Source organism: Phyllostomus hastatus, unplaced genomic scaffold (assembly GCF_019186645.2).
Source record: "Phyllostomus hastatus isolate PE091 unplaced genomic scaffold, TTU_PhHast_1.1 phas_scaffold_12, whole genome shotgun sequence".
NCBI classification, from domain to species: domain Eukaryota; kingdom Metazoa; phylum Chordata; class Mammalia; order Chiroptera; family Phyllostomidae; genus Phyllostomus; species Phyllostomus hastatus.
The window spans coordinates 14,673,234-14,695,708 of NW_025334007.1; the positions used below are offsets into that span (position 1 = coordinate 14,673,234).

A 22,475-nucleotide genomic window follows, 5' to 3' on the forward strand; every position below is an offset into this window, starting at 1 on the left:
TTTTGTGATGTTTGTGGAATTTATCAACTCATTTAAATTTATGACTCATCATGATTTGTAATTGAATATATGATTTCTAAATACTTTAAAACATTCACTTCTCTACCAAACTCTGTATTCATAATTTTACTTGTTTTTCTTAAAAACTACCCTCCCAACAGTACCCATGAAACCTGCATAAGGCCCTATCATCAAGGGTCAAAACCACTCTTCTATTGCTGTCACTCTGCTAACCATCAAAGGACATAAATATGATTTAGAGAACATAACCCAATAGTCCAGCTTCACTCCATAGAACCTACCAGAATTCATTCATTCCTTTATTCCTTCATGCATGCTTCTTTCCATTTGAGGCAGGATAGTAAGGACCCAGGGAAATTCCTTGGCATGTGCTATGGGGGAACTGAGACAGCTGATTCAGACTGGCCTCATGCAGCACCCTCGCTCACCTGCCTCCTTCTCCCTTGCTCACCCGCTCCCTTAACCATTAAGCCCTCCCCCGACAATGAGCTTCTGATCAGCATTAAATTATTTTGGGAACGAAGCCTTGGGTCTGTTGACCACAGAGCCAGAGTTTGAGTCCAACTAGAGATAACATCTGAGCCTCAGTTCTGTGTCAGCCCTAGGCCCAGAGAAGCAGCAAAACCAGATGAAGCAACATGATAGCTGGCATAGGACCAAATGCACTGACTAGTGACCCTATATTAGCTCCAACCAATCAGTATAGATCACAATCGTGACCCTAAATGCTCATTTTGATGAATCAGCATATTAAAGGACATGTGTGGAAAGCTGATGAATATTCTATTGAGATCTTCCCCTGTGACCTCCCCTAAAATACCTGCCTTTGGAAAACGGATAAAAACCCTTAAGACAAAGAACCCAGTGCATACTCTCTGCGTAGAGCATGCACATGCCTTCTTCAGGTGTGTATCTTTGCTTTCTTTTTTCTAAGCTCTAAGTGTCCCCACTAGACTTGCAACCAGGGGAGCAGCGGGCAGCTACAGTTTATCCTGGGCTAACCCCCTGAACCTGTCTCCAAGTGCCCTTCTTTTGCCGTTGTAACTTGTTCCCTGAATCCAAGCAGCTCAGCTGGCTCACTTCTTGTGCCTCTGTAACAGTCTTTCTAGAAGGCCAAGGCAGCTCTCTGAGTAGCCTAACTGATGGTGGTCTAGAAAAGAATAGGACCTAGGGGTGGAGAAAGGGGGTAGACAACAAAGGACATGAGAAAATTTGGAGGATATGGAAAATGTTCTGTGTTGTGCTTGTGGTGCTAGTGGTTTCATGGCTATATGAGTTTGTCAAAATTCATAGAATTTTGTACACCGAAAATTTTACTGAATATAAATTATACCTCAATCGACCTGAAAAAAAATTGGATGGTAGAATAGTGTTGATCATTCCTTTCGACTGAGTAGCCAATGAAGACCTACAGAAGGTGACCTTTAATGTGTGAAATGAACCAGCAGCTTCTTAGAGGTTTTGAAGAAAATAAAATTATTTTAAGTAGCAGCAAACATCAGATACTAATCACCAGAGTTTCAAAGGTTGACTATAATAAAAAATACTCTGGGAGGTAGAAAAAGAGAAATGGAGAAAGTTTTTTCTTTTATTCTGCAAAACATGCATTTTAAGAATTTATGCAAACCCCACATACCAGGAGGATTTACAAGTGCAAAAATGCAAATTTAATCTATTTACAAAGGATTTTATTGACAAGCACAGTTCAATAAAACACCTCACCAGGGAGCCCTTTCAAAACTATGGCCTAGGTTTCATGATCCAGTCTATGCTTTTTGGTTTTTTTTTTTTTTTTTGCTTCCATGCATATTAAGTTGCCAGAAATGATACTTAATTAATCACATAAAAGTCTACACAGACAAGGTCAAAGTTCTTAGCTGCCCTTCTCTCCACAGTAAAATTGAAAAGGCTCCAATTAAAAGAGCCTTTGTGGGAAACCCCACTTTCATTGCACCTGCCCCCTGAGCATTCCCAGAGCTTGCCAGCAGCTGTGACAGATCCCTTCACTGTGGGGAGACAGGAGTTCAGTCTCCTTCCAGAGCGGCAACATATCCTTCAGGAAAGTCGTACTATAGAAAAATTATGAACTGATGGTTCATGTCAACTTTGCAACAGAGGGGCAAGAAATAAAATCGTCTTCTCTTGTGGGCAAGGATCAGTCTCCTTGGAATGAATGGAGCTGGGCCTCTAGCATGGTAGAGGAGCTTTTGAAGTTACTGGGTGATGTCTAGATAGGGATAGGGAAAGGGAGTGACTCCCCGGGTATCCCTCAAAACAGTACATCGTGGGGTGGGCAGCTCCTGCTTCCCAGGGAAGAGAAATAGAATCCGACTCTGTGTTTTGATGGTTTCTGAAGAAAAGTTCCCAATTCTCCTGAGGCTAACTGGGACTTGGAATGAGGACAATAGAGTTCAAGTCTGACTCGATTCTGAGTTTGTCGTGACAAGGCCAAATTCCATCACTTCTCTTGGTCTCTCTGTGAAACAAGGCATCCTATTATGATTTATAAGAAGTAAGTATTTGGTCATTCAGATGACCAAAATAAATTTCTCATATATTTTGTCTTTTGTCCACCCTTTGTAGCTCACAACTCACAAAATTTTTAGAATGTCCTAAGTGTTGAGAGTGATGCAGGTGTCTTTTGTTATGTTAATGAGGTGAATTTTCCAAAGCACTAGAGGATGGGGACTGGTCACCAAGAGACCCAATCATGTGATTGGCACGTTGAAACTTTCAGTCCTGCTCTTCCCTACCCACTTCCCTCATGGCCAGGAAGAGGAGAGAGGCTGGAGGTTGAATCCGTTGCCAATGGCCAATAGTTTAACCAATCATGACTATGTAATGAGCCTCCATAACAACTCAAAAGGACAGCTTCTGGGTTGGTGAACACTCGAGGATGTGGCCAGAGTGGTGCGCTGGAGAGCCTTATAGAAGAAGCTCCATGCTCTGTACACATACCTTACCCTGAGTTATATTCTTTTATAGAAAAGTAGTAATCTAGTAAGGAAAACGTTTCTCTGAGCTCTGTGAGCCACTCTAGCAAATGTATGGAATCAAGGAGAGGGGATTATGAGATCCTTTGATTTATAGCCAGTTGGTCAGAAGAATAGGTAAAACCTGCACTTGAGACTAGTGTCTGAAGTCGGGGCGAGGAGTAGGTGTTGCAGCCTAGTAGGACTGAGCCTTCAACCTGTGGAATTTGATGCTGTCTCTGGTTAGACTGTGTCCAAGTTGAGTTGATTTCTCAGATAACCAGCTGGTATTCAGAGAATTACTTGTTGGAGGTGCATGGAACTCCCTCCTCCAATTGGAAATTGAGTCTCAGAACACCATTTGCAAGGGCTTGAACTTTATTTGTAGCCATTGGACTTCATCATTTTGTTATTGCTCGAACATCAACCAAGCTGTAATTTATTGTCCTCTTACTAGATGTCAGGTGGCCCTGGCTGTCAAAGAAGGCAGAGAACTCATGGAGTTTCCCATATGAGGAAGGAAGTAGAGAACACAACTATGAAAAGGACCTAATAACACAAGGTAGGATAATTTGGCATTTAATGAACAGGCAAGAGCATCTTGGGAAAGGAAAAAGAAAAGATGAGTGAATGCTTCCTAGAGGAGAAGGCATTTGGAGTGAGCCTTGAAGGACTGCTAGGACTTGGGCAGACGGAGGGAATAGAGCCCGGCCACCGGGGAGGGGGAAATGAAGACAGGGGAAAAGCCAGGTGGTACATGTGCAAGACAATGAGAAACAGAAGTTAGCCAGAGCAGTGCCAATCAAGTCTTAGTATAAGATAGAAAGACAGACTGGCAGGTGGAAGGAGACCTGGCCCAAGAGAATGGAAGGATCAAGCAGAAGTTCATAATGCAGACCCAGAAAGTGAATTCCACATGTATTCTTCAGGTCTCAAAACCTCATCAACGGGATGCCTAAATTCCCCAAGCCTGTGGCTGGTGATTGGATTGGGCTGCCTGAAGACTGAAAGACCTTATGTCGCTGGGAGGCATTTGATATTTGCTAATCTGAGGAATGCCTGATATCCTCAAGGAGTGAGAGCAGGTAATGTGGATCTTGAGAAAGAGATTTGGACCCAAAGGCACAGAGCAAACTCTCTTCTGTATTGTCCAATAGAATTTTCGGCAACTATGGGAATGTTCTGTATCTGCACTGTCACGCAGAGTCAACTATTGCTACTAAGCACTTGACATGTGGTTTGTGTGACCACAGAACTGAATGTTTAGTTTTATTTAAGTTATTTTTTTAAAGATTTTATTTATTTATTTTTAGAGAGGGAAGGGAGGCAGAAAGAGAGAGAGAGAGAGAGAGAGAGAGAAACATCAATGTGCGGTTGCTGGGGGCTGTGGCCTGCAACCCAGGCATGTGCCCTGACTGGGAATCGAACCTGCGACGCTTTGGTTCGCAGCCCGCGCTCAATCCACTGAGCTACGCCAGCCAGGGCTGGTTTTATTTAAGTTAAATAACTACGTGAGGTTAGTGTCTTGCATGTTGGACCATGCAGCTCTAGGTGTCAGGAAAGCTGAAAACTACATTGTCTCATAAATCCCTGGCAATAAATTCAAAGATTCTGCACTGCAAGAAGACAGCATAAGTGTAACGCTTTCCTGTTTCTTTACACATTCCAAATCACAAGGGAAGGCGAAATGATGCACAGTCTTTCATGAGATCGAACAAGGACCTCGTTACACGAGAACTGCTTCATCTGTCTGTCTTTGGGATTCATCCTGCCAGCCCCATTCTAGCAGAAATAACACTGCATGATGATACTAAAGCAGGCATTAAATCCAGCTTTAAACTTTACACTTACTGGAAAAGAAAAACACAAACTCTACTCACCCTTTTCCTGTTGAGGGTCCGGTTCAGGTCTTAAATTCCATTTACACAATACTGAGGCACCTAGTACAGAGATGGGCATCTAGTAGGAAAGACCATTATGCAGCCCTGGCTGGCGTAGCTGAGTGGATTGAGTGCGGGCTGCGAACCAAAGCGTCACAGGTTCGATTCCCAGCCAGGGCACATGCCTGGGTTGCAGGCCATGGCCCCCAGCAACCGCACATTGATGTTTCTCTCTCTCTCTCTCTCTTTCTTTCTCCCTCCCTTCCCTCTCTAAAAATAAATAAATAAATCTTTTTTAAAAAAGACCATTATGCAAAAAATCCATCCATCCATCCATCCATTTATCTTTCCATCTCCACCCATCTATTTATCCCCTGAATCTATTCACTGATCACAGAAGGTAGCTTTTCTCTCATGTATCTAAATAATGAGAGCTTAATAGAGAGAAACACATGAGGAGCAGATGACCATATGATACATTTTTAAGAGCATGCTTTCAGATGAGTTCTACAAAATGGGGAAGATTAATAATAATGAGAAGAAAAAAGTATGCATAAATTAACCATCATTTTAATTAATTAAGAAATATTTATTGACCACTCATTTGTTACAAGGAACCATGTGAGGCACTGTGGAAGATACAAGAACATATAAGAAATCTCTGTCCTTAACATTCTTAATGATATACTTGAAAAGTTAAAGCAATGAATATATAAGAGGCTAAAAAAAGACCAATGAGTCAAATATTTCAAAACAGCAAGGTGAAAGATGTCATAAGATAATTCATTCCTTAGATCATAAGTCCCATGTTTAGAAGAGGGTCAGGAAATTTGGGCTAGTTGGCCAACTTAGAGCTTTAAGGAAGAGGCTTGAGCCAGACTCCAGATGACAGGCAAAATGACAGGGTTTTTTAAAAAGCCATAAATTTGAAAACTTAGAAGGATCACTCTGGGTGGTGTGGCTCAGTGGATTGATTGAGTACCGGCCTGCAAACCAAATTGTCACCGGTTCAATTCCTGGTCAGGGCACATCCCGGGGTTGCAGACTAGGTCCCTGGTAGGGCGTATGCAAGAGGCAACCACACATTGATGTTTTTCTCCCTCTCTTTCTTCTTCCTTTCCTCTCTCTAAAAATAAATAAATAAATAATCCCTTTTTTAGGATTTTATTTATTTATTTTTAGAGAAGGAAGGGAGGGAGATAGAGAGAGAGAGAGAGAGAAACATCAATGTGTGGTTGCTGTGGGTTATGGCCTGCAACCCAGGCATGTGCCCTGGCTGGGAATCGAACCTGTGACACTTTGGTTCGCAGCCCAGCGCTCAATCCACTGAGCTACGCCAGCCAGGGCTTAAATAATCTTTTTAAAAAAAACGTGGAAGGACCTTTGAAATCATCTAGCTCAACTCTATTATTTTACAGATAATTCAACTAAGGTCACAGAGTTATGTAACTTGGTCTGACTCCCTCTTACAGGTAGTAATGGCAGAAAAAAGGTTAAAGTGCCAGCCCACTCCAAGGCATATATCACATGGGATGGGAAGTGGAGAATTCCGTTCAGGAAAGGGCAAGGCATTCTGGAGAGTGAGTGTGATACACTACGCACAAGGATGCAGGGCCAAGAGCTCAGTGTAACTACTGTGCTTGAGGACCTCAGTGTGTATGCAAAGGGAAGAAAGCAGGAAAGGAGAGGGAGGGCGGGGACCTCTCTGGAGGAGTTTAAATGCAAATCTGCGGTCAGTGAAAGCCAGAATTCTGGTTTCTGGGACTGTCTTGAAGACTCCTTTTGACACAGTGGCAGCAGTATGAACTTTTCTAGAACAAATTCATTCTTTTCATATTAACAAGGACTCAAGTTTACCTGGGGCAGGGGAGCGCTGCGGGAGGGAGGTTGGGATGAGTACTGGCATGGCTGGCCAACCTACAGGGAGCAGGGGTGGTGGGTGATTAGTGCTGTGCCTGTCTACACCTCAGAAGCCCCGATTGAGTGGATTTAGGATGAGGGCTAAGGATCTATATTTTGAAAGCTCCTCAACAACTGTGATGATCATACAGTTTGGAAGGTCTTCTGGCTCACTCTTTATCAATCTATCCAGTACATACTACCACTTTGGAAAACTGTTTGAACAATATTTACTAAGTATATGCCCCTTATGATCCAGCAATTCCACTCCCAGGCATATGCCCAAGAGAAATAAGCATGAACTTTAAAAGACATAAATAAGAATATTCAGGCCAGGTTATTATCAATCCCAAACTGGAAACAGCCCAATGTCCATCAGCATTAGAATGGATAAATGAATAGAGGTATATTCATATAATGGAATACTACCTGATGATTCAAAAGAACAAACCACAGCCCTGGCTGGCGTAGCTCAGTGGATTGAGCGCGGGCTGCGAACCAAAGTGTCGCAGGTTCGATTCCCAGCCAGGGCACATGCCTGGGTTGCAGGCCACGGCCCCCAGCAACCGCACATGGATGTTTCTCTCTCTCTCTCTCTCTTTCTCCCACCCTTCCCTCTCTAAAAGTAAATAAATAAAATCTTTAAAAAAAATTTAAAAAAAGAACAAACCATTGCTACATGCACCAAGATGGGTGATCGTCACAAAAATAATAAGCACAACAAGTATAATCTGGCGAAAACAATCAGGATAATTGAACTCAGAATAGTGATTGCCTCTTTATGGGGGTGGGTATTACCTGGAAAGGAGCATAAAAGGAACTCCTAGCATGCTGGAACTGTTCCATATCTCCATCTGGGTGGTAGTAATGCTGTTATACAGACGTGTGTAAACATATATTGAACTGTGCGCTTGTTTAGTTTACTGTATAGAGATTATATCCTATTGGCCTACTGAGAAAAAATAGATATTGTATATATGTGGATATACATATTTGCCCTGCTAACCTCATGAGGTTGTTGTAAGGCTCCAATGTCTTTTAAAAATGAGATAAACGGATAAGTACAATCTTACATTATTTAAGTAGCTCAATCCCTATTCTTGTTGAAGTTGGTTAGATGCACTACCTGTGGTCCAGGTGATCCATCGGCCTTTTTACGCCTTAGCAAAACACAAAAAGTTAGTTTTATGGAAGCTCATAGTGACTTCTGGACTGGGGAAGGACATGCAGGAACAATCAACTCACTGACAACACACTAGAGCCGACAAAGCATGCAGCTCGGCTTTTGAAAGTGCCTTTTTGCTGATGGTGGATTTGGTGGGCTTTGGAACTCCGAAGAGGGGTTCTGTGCAGCTGCATCTTTCCACCTCACATCCTCACTTTCCTCTCTGTTCCCACTCCCCGCCCCCACCCTCAAGAGAGTAAACACCATCTGTACTACTGCTCTCCCAGCCCCGGAAACAAAAATCTCATCTTCTCATCAAGAAAATTCCCCTCATCTTGAGGTGCCCTCGGCCCCTGGTAAGGAGCCCCAGACCTTCCGACCTTCCGCCAGCTCCAAAGTTTGCCTGCCCTGAATCAACACTCGGAACTGCTCCTGGGCGAACATTCAGGGTCACAGAAGCCTGGGGGTGAGGAGCAGGAATGGAGAGACCCTGCCCAGCCGGTATGATGTGCAAACCCCATTTCTGGGCTGTTAAGTTTTCAACCTTTGAAAAATGCCATGTGTACTGAGCAGTGCACTTCAGGCAGCTAAGTATAAACACATGTCTACAAATATTGATAACACTATCTTATTTGTCCATTACTCAACAAAGCCAGATCACCTGGGGACTGTTTGTTCCTCTACAGAATGAGAATCCAGCACCACATGTATTACAATGTGGGGCATTTTCTTCAGAGCATAAATTTTCAAGAGCCTTTCCTGGTACAGTTGCAGATGCTTACGTATCTTTAACACCAGAACATACAGTTGATTCTAAAATAAAAATCGATAGCCTTTGGGTCACTGTCCCAATTTTTCATAATTAGACCATCTGGTCTGTGATGTGTCTGGTGTCTGGACATTACTATGTCCAGTTTCTAGAGCTCAGAAGTACATGAGATACATTCAGCCACTTGTGGGAATAACGCAGTTATTTCCTCACTGGTTAATTCAACCAGGGTATTCAGAAAATGAATACATGTTTTTAAGAATGAATAAATATAAATTGTGAAGCAATATGCTCATGCAAGAAATGCAGTTCACAATATGTATATTTACCAGAATAAAACATTGTACCAACCCCCCTCAAAAAACTGCCACCCCCGAAAAAACTCCAAAGGCTCAGTATATGGAAGTATCTTACCAAAGATATTCAAATTCAAAATCAATCTTGAATGGAGCTTTCTCAAGAAAAAAAAAGTCCACTAATGTTTGATTTCACACAAGAGATTCTTAGGAAAATGAGCACACACAGGCTGTTCGGTTATAGACAACCTAGTGTCAACAATAAAAATAAAGTTTAAAAAATCAGCTGTGAGAAAAGTTAACTGAGGAAAATGAATTTCAAGGAAACAGCGCTTATTTCTCCTGTTGGTCATTTCTGAAGGAATATTTTGAATTAGAAATGCAGTCAGGCTTTTCTGTTGTCTAAAGATTCTGAATTGCTTCTTAGTAACATTTGCCTGGGATTTCAACTCTATCAGTTGTGATTTTTTTTTCCCCCTCACTGGTCAACTAAGTTTACAGGGAGGGAGAAGTTGGGAAAAATCCACACCAAATCGATTTGTCTCCAGAAAATGCACCTCCACCTTACACTGAGGTTTTTTTCTCACTTGCCTCCTTTTTTTTCCCCTGCCATCCATTCACTTTTCTCTCTTAAAGCAATATGTCAAACTCAAGGAGTAATCCTCAGAACAAAAACATGCCTTGGAAGAGAATCTGAGTTTGAGTGAAACTTCCCTTTGTGCAAACAGCTCCGTCTGTCCCAACGTGGCATCTCATTTACTGGGGCATCCACCACCCGCAAAGAATTGAACTATCCTCCAGTACTTACCTGTCTGCTGAGAGAGCCGTAAGTGTGAAGACAGACACCCCCACTGAGGTAAGCTGTATAAAGGGGATCAGTTTGCAGCCAATCCTGCCGAACAGCCATCTGTCGGCCAGGTACCTGCTGGCATCCACGGGAGCACAGGTCACCAGGAGGAGCAGGTCTCCTAAAGCCAGGCTGGAGATGAACAGGTTTGGTACGTTTCTCATGGACTTCACGGTACAAAAGATCTTGATCAGGGTGATGTTGCCAACAAGGCCTATCAGAATGATGACCCCGTAAATTGCAGGGATGACATAGAGGATGCCCCGGTGGAACCAGTCCTCATTCGCGGGGAGATCCACACTGTGGTTGGAGACGTTGCAGGGCACGGTCTGAAGGAAGCAATCATTGAGAGGCATCCTCTAGATTCTTCCTTTGCCGCCTAACAAGTGTCCTGAGATGCTGTTTCTTAACTTTTGATGTTGCAGTGGGTGAAGATGAAGACAAAATTCTCGGCCAGGCTCTTGTCTTCTTCAATAAAAATACTCTGAGTACATAATAGACTATGGCATTCCACACTGTCTGTCACTATTTTGATGCTGGTGCCGCTCTGGTCTTAAGATGACCAGTGCAATACATTTCTAACTTCAGTGAATAAGGGTTTAGAGTTAAACCCAGTGTGTATCAACTCTTTCTACCCCCATTCCAGTCTGAGTCTCCGCTGCAGTTAACTAAGAACTTTGAGACTGCTATTTCCACGCTGCATTTCCTGTCTTTCCTGATACTTAGAACCTGAAGGTTTAAAGTGGGTTGAAAAAAACTGCACTGAGAAAGCCTCAAATCCTATAGGCAGGATGCTTTGCACGTCACTGGCTTCACTGGCAAACAGCAGCTGTGCTGAACTGAGGTTCTGAAGAGGACCCAGGGCTACTTATAGACAGAGAATGCCAGCCCCCTGCTGGACACTTCAATCACTGCCCAGTCTCTCCACCCTGCTCTCCACCAGCAGACGGGTTCCTATGCTCACAGGGCTTTTTAACAGACACCGTTGGCTTCTCATTTAAAATGCAGTGCCTTTGGTCTAGGCATTTCATTAATGTTGCTAGCACTATGCAAAGCCTCTGGAAATATTTCTGATGCTCTGCTCACGAATCCAGATGGAACGCACATCCCATTTTCTCATCTTTTGCAATGCATTAGGATGACATGTTAGGTAAGGTTGCTATACAATGAGGTCTGTCTCTGAATTAAATGTTCACGGATACACAAGGTGTCCAAACGTGAGCTTGTCCCACTGAGCCTTCCCACTGCCTCTTTGGATGGGGATACTACTGAGGAAAAATGGGCACGAGACTCATGCCTTAAACCTTTAGCGACTGACGTCTTGGAAAACCGGAAGCAGAATCCATACATGCTGTTTCATGTAGGTTTCCCAGGCCATTCTCATTCCCTCTACCAGGAGAAATGGCACCAGCTGCCAGCTGTCTTCTTAACTCTCGAAGATCTTTTCCAGAAAAATGGGTCTTTTCTCACTGGGATTAAACATGACATGAATTGTCATTTTGATGCAGTTATTTGCAATTTTTACTGAATGCTTGCCATGTTTTATGGCACATTCCTGTTAAGCCCTGAGTAGGAGAATGATCTGTAAAGGATCCACAGAGAGAATACTGAGGCATTAGGGCATAGAAAGAAATAACTTAGAGTAGACAGGGTGCCAGAAAAGGCTTTACTGAGGAGGTAGTATTATATCGAATCTTACACCTTTAGCCAACAAGTTACAAGTACATTACAAAGTGGATCCACAAGACTTACGCGTGGAGACAGTTCGATCGCAGGAACATAAGAGGAAACCAGTTAGTACTGTGTATTGCCCCGGAAGGTTTGTTGGGGTTTTTTTTCCCCCAGGATCAACAGGAATAAAGAAGCTTGCATTTATCACCATGCCAGGGCCCAGCAACAAAGCCTCCAACTGTGTTGTCATGGAAATTTTCGGTTATAATCCTGAGATGGCCACCGTGCTCCTTCCATAAATCCAAAGGGTTTGTGCTCCTCTCAGCCAGCAGCAGAGAGTTTGATGCTGCATGCCTGGAGGGGCAGAGCTTCGCGGTGGAGATCAGCATTACCTACCAGTAATGAGTCAATAACCGTGAGCCTAGTGGTGGTCATTAGTTGCCACAAGTATATCTTTTTTTTTTTCATTTTTTAAAAGATTTTATTTATTTATTTTTAGAGAGGGAAGGGAGGGAGAAAGAGAGAGAGAGAGAGAAACATCCATGTGCGGTTGCTGGGGGTCATGGCCTGCAGCCCAGGCATGTGCCCTGACTGGGAATCGAACCTGCGACACTTTGGTTCGCAGCCCGCGCTCAATCCACTGAGCTACGCCAGCCAGGGCCCTTTTTTTTTTTTTCATTTTTGATGTAACCTTCATTGTATTGTATTTTTTCCATTACCATTTAGTCCCTTATACTCCCCGCCCCCCAGCAATCACCACACTGTTGTCTATGTCCGTGAGTCCTGAAGTATATATTTACGCAGTATGTGGACTCTGCTTAAATTCTGCCTCCCTCATTTATTACCTTGGTAAGTTACTGCGTGTCTTAAGCTTCAAGTTCCATGTCTGTAAAGTTGGAATAATTTGAGAATTTGAACAAAATTATCCACGTTAAGACTTCACAATACCTGCTACATAGTAAGTGTTCCATTAATATTGGCCGCTATTACTGTAACTACTATTATTGTTGTGATTGAGACTTTTCTTTTTTTAAAAGATTTTATTTATTAATTACTTTTAGAGAGAGGGAGAGAAACATTGATATAAGAGGGAAACATCAATCAGTTGTCTCTCACACATGCCTTGACCGGGACTGAACCCTCAACTCAGGCGTGTACCCCAGCTGGGCATCAAACCAGCGACCCTTCACCTTGTAGGACAATGCCCAACCAACTGAGCCGCACCAGTCAGGGCTCTTTTTTATTTTATTTCTTTATGGTGATTTTATTTTAGAAAAGCCCAATAAAATCAGGAGAGCAATTAACCTTGGATCAACAGGCAAAAGTTCCTACTTATACACGTAAGTCAGCAACCCCTCCATTTACTGCAAAGACATTTATCAAGCATCTACCACAGCATAAAAGCTTGAGAAAAATCACATGAACATACACGTTATTATAAGACCCATTATGACTCCAACTATCAATTCATAGCCAGAGGACTTGGTTTTAAAAAACAATTAGAAGAAAGGTTTTCGTGTAGGCTCCTGCAAATGCTTCTCTTTGTTCTATACCAGATTAATAATTTTGCTTCTTGAAATTGCTCTGCAGGTTTTCTTCTCTGGTCATTTACGTTTCTTCTTATCAATGACAATGATTGCTTCTGGCATTGTTTTTATTGTCATCATTATTGGATGGATAGCCTTGTATGATTCATGTTAAAATCAGAAGAGTTCACCACCCTCAGCCTGAAACAATTAGGGAGGCATCGAGAATTTTGAAGCAGAGGCAGCAGCAGCCAGCACCTGGCTATAATATTATATTAAACCCGACATCTTTGGGCCTTTTAACCTTCTAAAAGTTCCTTGAATATCATTTAAATAGAAATAATCTCTGTCTTCTTTTTTGAAAAGTCACGATTTAGACCCCGTCCCCTCCCTAGGATGAAGCAATCATCTTTTCTCCAGAGAAGGTGACATTTGATCTTAAAGGTTAAGTGTTCATCCGAACCTTTTGAGTGGAGAGAACAGAATGTTCTTAGGGCGCAGGCATAAAGGAAAGAGCATGGCATTGAGCAGGGGACAGCTACAAGTCCAGAAAAGCCATCTAGATTGGAAGAGACAGGGTGGGAAAAGAACAATGTGAAATGCAGCTAGAGGCAGACTTGGGTGAGATTGTGATGAACCTTGTTTTTCTGTTAAGTTTGGTCCAGAGGGCATAATATCGGTTCACAAACAGGGACTCCTGGATGTTGTTTTTTGTTACTTCTTTAGATACTCCTCAATATTAAGTCAGCCTCACTTCTTAAATCCAACTGGCCCATTAGTTTTTCTTCCCATATAAGTTAAGCCGATACTGATATTGATTTCTCAGGGCTGGTAGTCTTACGTGTTCCACAGCCCTACAGACTTGTTCTAATGATATTTCACGAGTGAAGATAAATTGAGGCGCAACACCTAATATTTTCTGGGAGTAAGGGTGTTTCAAAAAACTAATTACAGAATGTTGATGTCATTGCAACTAATTGGCTGTGATTCTTTCTTTCCCTACCATTATGCATCACCTTCCAGTAGATCACCAAATATTTAGACATTTGCTCAGCTTTTTATTTAATGGTGAGCATGAGATGCCTTTGACCTATGCAAATGACGTAGAACAAATATAGTACAAAGCTCCTGTCCCCAGGGACCCCAGTTTCTGAATAGAATCAGAATGTGACTCAGCATCCTTTCTCATGTGTCAGGGCAGGAATGTCACTTCTCATTCTATTTCAGTCAAGCAATTCACATTTCCCATTCTTCCAGAAAGGGTGCAGCGACTTGGTAGAATTCTGGAGGATATTTGAATTCGACAGGGCCAAAGAAAGTAGAGATAACGTCTCTTCCCACCAGCTGTATGTATGACACTGAGGCTTCCAGTAGTTGGTGTTTTGGGTAGGGTACCAATGAGCATACACAGCCATGATGAATTACTACAGAATGGGTAGAATTTGTAGGTGGAACCGGAGTAAAGAGAAAGGGATTCTCTGGATCTGTTTGAGAGACAGTCTGCCTGGAACAAAGGTTCGAAGGGGATTAATAAATAGAAATAAATGAGGTTAGATCTTCTGGGGAAAACCTGACATTAAGGTTTCAGTTGCACTTCAGCCTATAAGACACTGACTCTTAAGAAATCATCAAGATCACCTGCAGTGCTTCTTGAAAATATCCAAAAGTCCTATCCCAGACCTCCTGAATCAGAGTCTCCAGGGTTGCAACCCAAGAAGCAGTGTTTTCCCACGAGGTCCCCAGGGGGATTCCAGTACTCTTGTAAGATAAGGGTCAGTGGTGCAGACACCGCAATCCAGAGGTCAGGAAAATATGAGTGTTTCTCCTTCTGCAGAAGCAGAGGGTGAACAACAAAGCACACTCAGGAGATTGTTGCTACAACCCAAAGTGTGGTCCTTGAGTCAGCGGCATGGGCATTACCTGAGAGCTTGTTAGAAATACAGAGTCTCAGGCCCCACCCCAGACCTCCTAGATTATAATTTGCATTTTATTTTTTTAAGATTTTATTTATTTCTTTTTAGACAGAGGGGAAGGGAGGGAGAAAGAGAGGGAGAGAAACATCCATGTGTGGTTGCCTCTCACATGGCCCCCTATTGGGGACCTGGCCAGCAACCCAGGCATGTGCCCTGGACTGGGAATCGAACCGGCGACCCTTTGGTTCTCAGGCCGGCACTCAATCCATTGAGCCACACCAGCGAGGACATAATTTGCATTTTAACAAGATCCCCAGGGACTTGCACGGACATTAAAGTCTCAGAAGTGTTGATCTCTTCATTAGGGAGATCCAGCAGAATAGGTTTAGAAATGAGGGCAGCAACTGGGAACAGATAGAAGACTGGAATGTCAAGTTCAAAAGGGAGCCAGCAGCTGCACCAACATCAGGCTAAATGAAGAGCTACTGAATTGGGGCTTTTGATATCTCATAATGGCTGGGACTTGTCCCCGACTGCATGGCGGTTACGCTGTTTTTGCCGCAATACAGGGGCAAGAGCCCCACTACAAATGTAAGGGCTATCAGCAATGAAGAAACCCAAGTTGGTGAATTCTTTTTTTAGGCTCATGACTCAGAGAGTAAAGAGCAAGGGCGAGAGGGAAGCCACTCTGGAGGAAAACACTGAATCTGGCTTTCGGCGTATTGAGTTCACTACAGGAACAAGGGAAAGGAAAGCAGTCAGTGGAAATGAGAGCTGAAGTCTGAAGGCAGAGAGGTTAATAATTAAGAGTCCGCCTGAAAACAAGAACTCTGAATGCTAAATAGTTTCAGCGTATAGAAAAGGGCGCACTGGGGATCAAGTGATGTTGGGCTTTGAGGAGAAGTTCACGTGGTGAACGTCAATGGGGACTGACCATGATTTCAGTGTTCTATTCGTGACGGGATTGTGGAGACGCTGCTGCAAATATTGCAGCACCCCTTGCTTGAGAAGAATCAGCGATGTCAAATTTTAGTGCTGCAGCAGGAACAAAGGAGACAGGTGACTATATCCAGATCCTGTGATGCTGGGATCATTTCAAGTTCCCTTCTCTTCTCTTAACATTCTGTGACTTTTCATGAGGCTTGGAAACTTAGGAAAGAGATGGGGGGCAGTCTGCTGAGAGGAAGAGTCAAGTTTCATTTTCGGCCTCACCAAGTTGCAGGACTAACTGTAGACACCCAGAAATAGCCTCCAGTGAAAGACCGAACTCTCAGTCGGACCCAAGACTAAGAGAACACTGGTATGATGGCTTTTAAATATATCCACCAGCCCTGGCCTCAGTGGACTGAGTGCCTGTCTGTGAACCAGGGGTCACTGGTTTCCCCGTCGGGGTGCCTGCCTGCCTGGGTTGCAGGCCAGGTCCCCGGTTGGGGGCACGCAGGAGACAACCACATATTGCTGTTTCTCTCCCTCTCTTTCTCCCTCCCTTCCCCTGTCTCTAAATAAATAAAAATCTTTAAAATAAATAGATAAATACATCCACCAGCTCTTTTTCTTTTAAGATTTTATTTATTTATTTTTTTAGAGAGGGAAGAGAGGAAGATAGAGAGAGAGAGAGAGACATCAATGTGCGGTTGCTGGGGGTTATGGCCTGCAACCCAGGCATGTAGCCTGGCTGGGAATCGAACCTGTGATGCTTTGGTTCCCAGCCCACGCTCAATCCACTGAGCTACACCAGCCAGAGCGGTTGGCATCTGAACTACAGTTTCAAGAGACGCTCTGAGCCAGGACCACCCACCAGTCAAGCTTACCCAAATTCCTGGCACCAGAGACTGAGTTCATTCATGTTTCTCATTTTAATCTACTGTTTTATGGTGATTTGGTATGCATCAATAAATAATACCTCATACGTAAGATGATGGAGAGGGGAAGAAGCGAACCACCCAATAGACAAATAAAAAAGGAATACCAAAAAAAGCATTCTAAAACAGACCTGAACCTTGAGTGGTTGGACAGAACGTGAGGGAAAGCAAGTGTGGCCAGATCTAGAAAAGTTATGGAGGCTTAAAGAAAATATATGTATTTTTATAATATTATAAATGAGCTGAATTTTCTTGCCCTGCCATCATACACCTAGAAATTAAACAATTTATATTGCCTGTCCACATTTGCTCAGTGGGCCTGGGCAAGTCCAATCAATCCAGTGAATGTCATTTACCTCTGAAATGTGGTGTGCCCCGGAGTTTCCATCCATAAAAAATGTAAGAGCGTTTCCCCCTTGCCTGTGCTGCAGGACACCTGGAGGCGTTCGTACCACCCAGCGGCATGTAAGGTAGTAGACAGTAGCAGCTCATTCATCTCTTTCCTGGGAGAATCTGGTCAGTATGGACCTAGACCCCCTGAAACATCACTTTATTATTTCCACCTCTGATAAAAGAGCTGACAAGACAATAATGTGGCTGGGATGGATTATTTTTTAACTATTTTTTTTTATTTTACAATAATGGTGCAAAGAGCTCCCACATACCCTTCACCCAGTCCCCTCTGTTGCTGACATCCACAGAACTAAGTTAGCGTGGGTGCAACACTATTACGTAAACTACAGACATTATTCAGATCTCCCCGGTGTCTCTGCTACCGTCAGTATCTGTTTTAGGATCCAGTCCAAGATACCACACTGCATTTCGTCATCATGATTCCTTAGTTTCCCCTGATGTGCGACAGTGTCTCAGACTTTCCTGTTTTCCGTGATCTTGACACTCCTGAAGAGTACTAGTCAGGTATTTTGTGGAGGATCCCCCCACTGTAGCTCATCGGCTATCTTTTCAATACGAGACTGGGGATATGGATTTGGTGGGAAAAAAACACAGGACGTGCTCTTCTCATCACATGTCAGGGAGAATGTATTCCTTGTTGCTATAATAAATTACCATGAATTCAGCGGCTTAAAACAACAGAAATTGATTCTCTTAACAATGCTGAAGGCCAGAAGTCTGAAATGAGTCTCGCACGACTAAAATCAAGGTGCTGGCAGGTCTTGTGCTTTGTGGAGGCTCCAGGGAAAATGGTTCCTCACTTCTTCCCTCTCCTGGGGGCTGCCACCAATTCCTTGGCTGGTGACTGCATCCCTCCAGTCTCTGCTTCTGGAGTCTTGGATTATACTGCCCCCACCCAGGTAATACAGCATAATCTTCCCATCTCGATTGTGTTTGTGAAGTCCCTTTCACCGCATAAGATTTCCCATATAACATAGTCACAGGTTCCAAGGATCAGGACTTGAATATCATCGGGGGCCATTATTTAGCCAAATGCAGGCTGCGTGGTATCCACATGATTTATCCGCAGTGATGCCACCTTGATCACTTAGTTAAGGTGCTGTCTGCCAGGATTCTCCCCGGTAGTTATTATTTGGGGAGAAAGCTTCCTTTTTATCTTCGTAATTACTAGAAATGTGACTGTTCACAGCTAAAGTAATGTATGTTGACATTATGTAATAACCATTTGATACCATGTCTACTAAATCCTCTCCCTGCCTGGCCTAGTTCCAGGCCCTGGAAATACAAAAATCAACCAGCAATGGTCCCACCCTCAAGGAGTGAATTTCCTAACTAGGAAAACATGTTCAATTTTTTTTTTAAAGAAACTCAGTTTATAAACATAAACAAGCTTAAACAATCTGGACACGACTTCGGTAATAACCTTTGTATAGATCAGTTCAAGTGAAAATGGAAACTAATTTTCTCATAGTTTCTGAGGTGCGATTCAGTTTTCTGTGACCATCTCCCACTTGTATACGCTCTCTTTGATTTTCTCCCCAAAGGTGGAGTATTATCTCACAGACAGTCCAATAAAAACGCCATCAGGTTTCTCCTGAGGAAGTCTGGCTTTTGTTTCCAGACAGCATTATAGGAAAAAGCTGGGGTGCACCCTCAGATTCCGGGTAGTCATGTAACTGAAGTGCATCTTCACTTCTCACATTTCACCCTTTTCTTTGGCCTGAAAAATAATACATCCTGTTCTCTCTCTAAGGAAGATGTTAGGAAACCGGATTACCAGTAAGTAGATTTTTCTCCAGACACCACTATAGCACTTCAAACTGAGAGTGGTTCCATGGGAACGCTCACCCAATATATATAAAAAAAAAAAACTCTTATTTTTACTGCTTGAATGTGACTCACCTTAAATTAACTCCAAGTCATGTCTGAAATATATATCCCATACCAAGTTCTTCAAGTCAGATACTCTTGAAACGGAACAACTGAGAAACACACAGGAAATGTATCATTCACTTACTGTAGCATTCAAGCTTTTCTTTATCCTGCCACAATATAGTAGAGGCAGACTTTTATTCAAACTGCTTATTAGTTGTCTGCATTTGATAAAATCACTTCTAAACTTTGTATGCTTACATTTTTCTTTCTACTATAAAAAGGATTCAAATGACATTAAGGTTTTCCTTAACGACATTGCTATTCAAGTAAGATAAATAAGAAGATACTTTTAAAGGTATGAGCCCTGGCTGGTGTAGCTCAGTGGGTTGAGTGCAGGCCTGAAAACCAAAGGGTCGCTGGTTTGATTCCCAGTCAGGGCACATGCCTGGATTGTGGGCCAGGTTCCCAGTGGCGGGGAGCATGAGAGGCAACCACACGTTGATGTTTCTCTCCACCCTCTTTCTCCTTCCCTTCCCCTCTCTCTAAAAAATAAATAAGTAAATAAAAATCTTTTTTAAAAAGACTAAAAAAAATGAAAGGTATGAAATCCGAAACAATTTTAAGTTGCTCTATAGCAAATTATTGTTAACTTTGGAGGTGTGATAATTATGTCTGTAGTTATGTTTTTAAAAGTCTATCCTTAAGCCCTGGCTGGCGTAGCTCAGTGGATTGAGCGCAGGCTGCGAACCAAAGTGTCGCAGGTTCAGTTCCCAGTCAGGACACATGCCTGGGTTGCAGGCCACGGCCCCTAGCAACCGCACATTGATACCTCTCTCTCTCTCTCTCTCTCTCTCTCTCTCTCTCTCCCTCCCTTCTCTCTCTAAAAAAATAAATAAATAAAATCTTTAAAAAAAGTCTATCCTTTATAGCGGGGACCCACAAACATTTCCTGAAAGGGCCAAATAGTAAATATTTCAGGCTTTGCAGACCACAGGGTATCTGGAGAAAGCAGCCAATAGACCACTGGCAAACAAATAGCATAGCTGCATTGCAAGGAACTTGATTGATAAAACAGGAGGCTGATCCATGGGCCAGAGTTTGCCAACCTTTGTTTCAGAGAAACTTACGTTACTGAGAAACTTATGGATGAAATGATAGGATGGCCAGAACTTGCTTCAACATCATGCGGAAAGTAGAGTAGTAGGTAGGGGCGAGATGAAACAGGCTTGATCCTGACTTGGTACTTGTTGAAGATAGGTGAAGGGCATGTAGGGGTTCATGTTATACATCTGTCTATTTTGTATGTTTTAAACCCTCCGTTATTAAAAGCTTACCAACATGTAAGTTATTAACAGGATTAATGGTGCCAACCGAGTACTGACACATGTATCTTTGAGGCCCTGGCGGGCTGGCATAAAGTGCAGCTCCCCAGATGGGTGGCACCATCATTCCAATGACTCACAGGTGCATGCCCTCCGCTCCATGTCAATCCGCGGCCCAGACTAAAGCGCCGTGGAGCCTGCATGATCCGGGATGGAACTCATTTCACGCCATCCAAGTGTCAGCCTAGGAAAATGTCTCAGGTGCGGCAGGGAAATGAACTGATTTGCTTGTTTTGTTTTGTTTTGTTTTTTCCTACCCTCTCTCATCCTTTCGTCTTCCTTCCCATAGCCATGCTAGTATATTTTAAGTTGCTTATGTCCTACAGAAGCCACAAATGTGACATCAATTTTTACTCTAAATTCCTTAAGACTAGGTGTGCTAAATGGGGCTTTTTATCACAGGTATCAGAAAAATTGCGAACAGCTATGCCTATGTCCTTATGTTCCCGTTTGAATTATATAGGTTCAATCGATTGTTTCTAGACCCTTATGCAAAAATTCCAGAGGGGTCCTTCCTATACCCCAATGACAGGTCAATGTTCCATTCCCCACTCCCCCGCAAGCCAGAAAGCTACTACCAGCATTCACCTATCTGTTTCTCTCAGCCAGTTTTCTCTTCCTTTCCTTTAAATTGACAAGCAGTACCAGATCCATGGGAAGGGGTGAAGACAAAGGATAGAGTAACAGAAACAGCCAGTGTTGGTTCTAGATGTTTTATATGTTTTCCCTCATGGAGTCCTTAAAACCACCTTATGGTATAGGACACAGGTGGCAAACACAAGTCCCACAGGCTGAATCCGGCCCTCCACCTTGTTTTATCCGGCCCGACACCTCGTTTCTACCCGGTGGCAGCGCTGAGCTCCTTGCCTCTAGTTAAGGAGCAGTTACCTGTATACAGTCCTAAAGGTACATTTGGTCCTTTGAAGGCAGCCGTGAGGCTGATGTGGCCCCCTGGTGAAAATGAGTTTGACACCCCTGATATAGGACTAGTTACATCCCTTTTACAGGTGAGGAAATCAGGTACAGAAAGGGGAAGCAACTGGCCTGAATTTACACAGCCAGTAGTGTGTTATGGTAACTGGGTGCTTAACCGCTAGACCACACACTTCTCAGGGGACAAATAGTAGAACCAGAGAGACAGGCATGCCTTGGAGTTCTCCTGGGAGGGCAAATGGTCAAGTAGGAAATAGGGGCAAAAAAGTGTTGAAACACAATTAAGTAGAAAGTAGAGATAAGTAATTAGGGAGCTGAAATACGAGTGGGCGGGGGAGGGGGGCGCGGTGCAAATCCCAGTAGCGTGGTTTCTCTTTCTTCCTTGGCAGTGCTGTCCTGTGTTTTTTGTTTTCTTTCTTTCTTTTTTGTTCTTTGCCTCGAGGGAAATAAACAGGATGCTAAGTTCCCGTCTCATGTCCACAGCCACATTTCTTTAATATCGAAGTAATTTAAGATGTAGAGTAGAGAGAACTCACTGGTTCCCAGTGGTGACAGGAGCTGAGCTGTGCTTCCTCTTTCAATAAACGAGATGAAACATTCTCCTGGAATCATGAGGCAAATTATGCGGCATTTTGCTGAAAACACTGCTAGGCTTCAGGGTGACTGTTAACAACAATGGTCACGCCCCTGATTCTGATCTCATGGCAAAGAGGCGACTCATAGGATCAGAGCACGGCTTGATGCATTCATTATGTTCCATTTCCCTCTTGCACTCTTAATGCCCTGTGCTAATTCCACTTCTGCGTCCCTTCGCCAACAGAGAGGATGCCACCTTTCAAAGGGAAGAGCTAAACTTTTCTATTGGAATTAGAAAAACCTCACTCCGGTCATCCAGAAACATCTACTGCTCTTCCTCCATGTGTAAACGCTCCTTTGGATGATTATGATGGACGATAATCTCGCTGTTTGGGATTTGTACTATTGGAATTATTTTCCAAAGCACATTCTCTTTCCTAAATCAAAGGGCTGTAAATGTGGAAACCCTGCCTT

The 22,475-nt window shown here is 43.1% G+C and overlaps 1 protein-coding gene across 1 annotated transcript in view; it reads right to left on the reverse strand.

Moving 5' to 3' along the window:
* Positions 1 to 10,205, reverse strand: part of GRPR (gastrin releasing peptide receptor) — a 32,425-nt gene extending 22,220 nt beyond the window's left edge. The window contains exon 1 of the mRNA XM_045855868.1: positions 9,811 to 10,205. Coding sequence (XP_045711824.1) covers positions 9,811 to 10,205 — 395 coding nt within the window. The remainder of the gene's footprint in view (positions 1 to 9,810) is intronic.
* Positions 10,206 to 22,475: the final 12,270 nt, after the last annotated feature.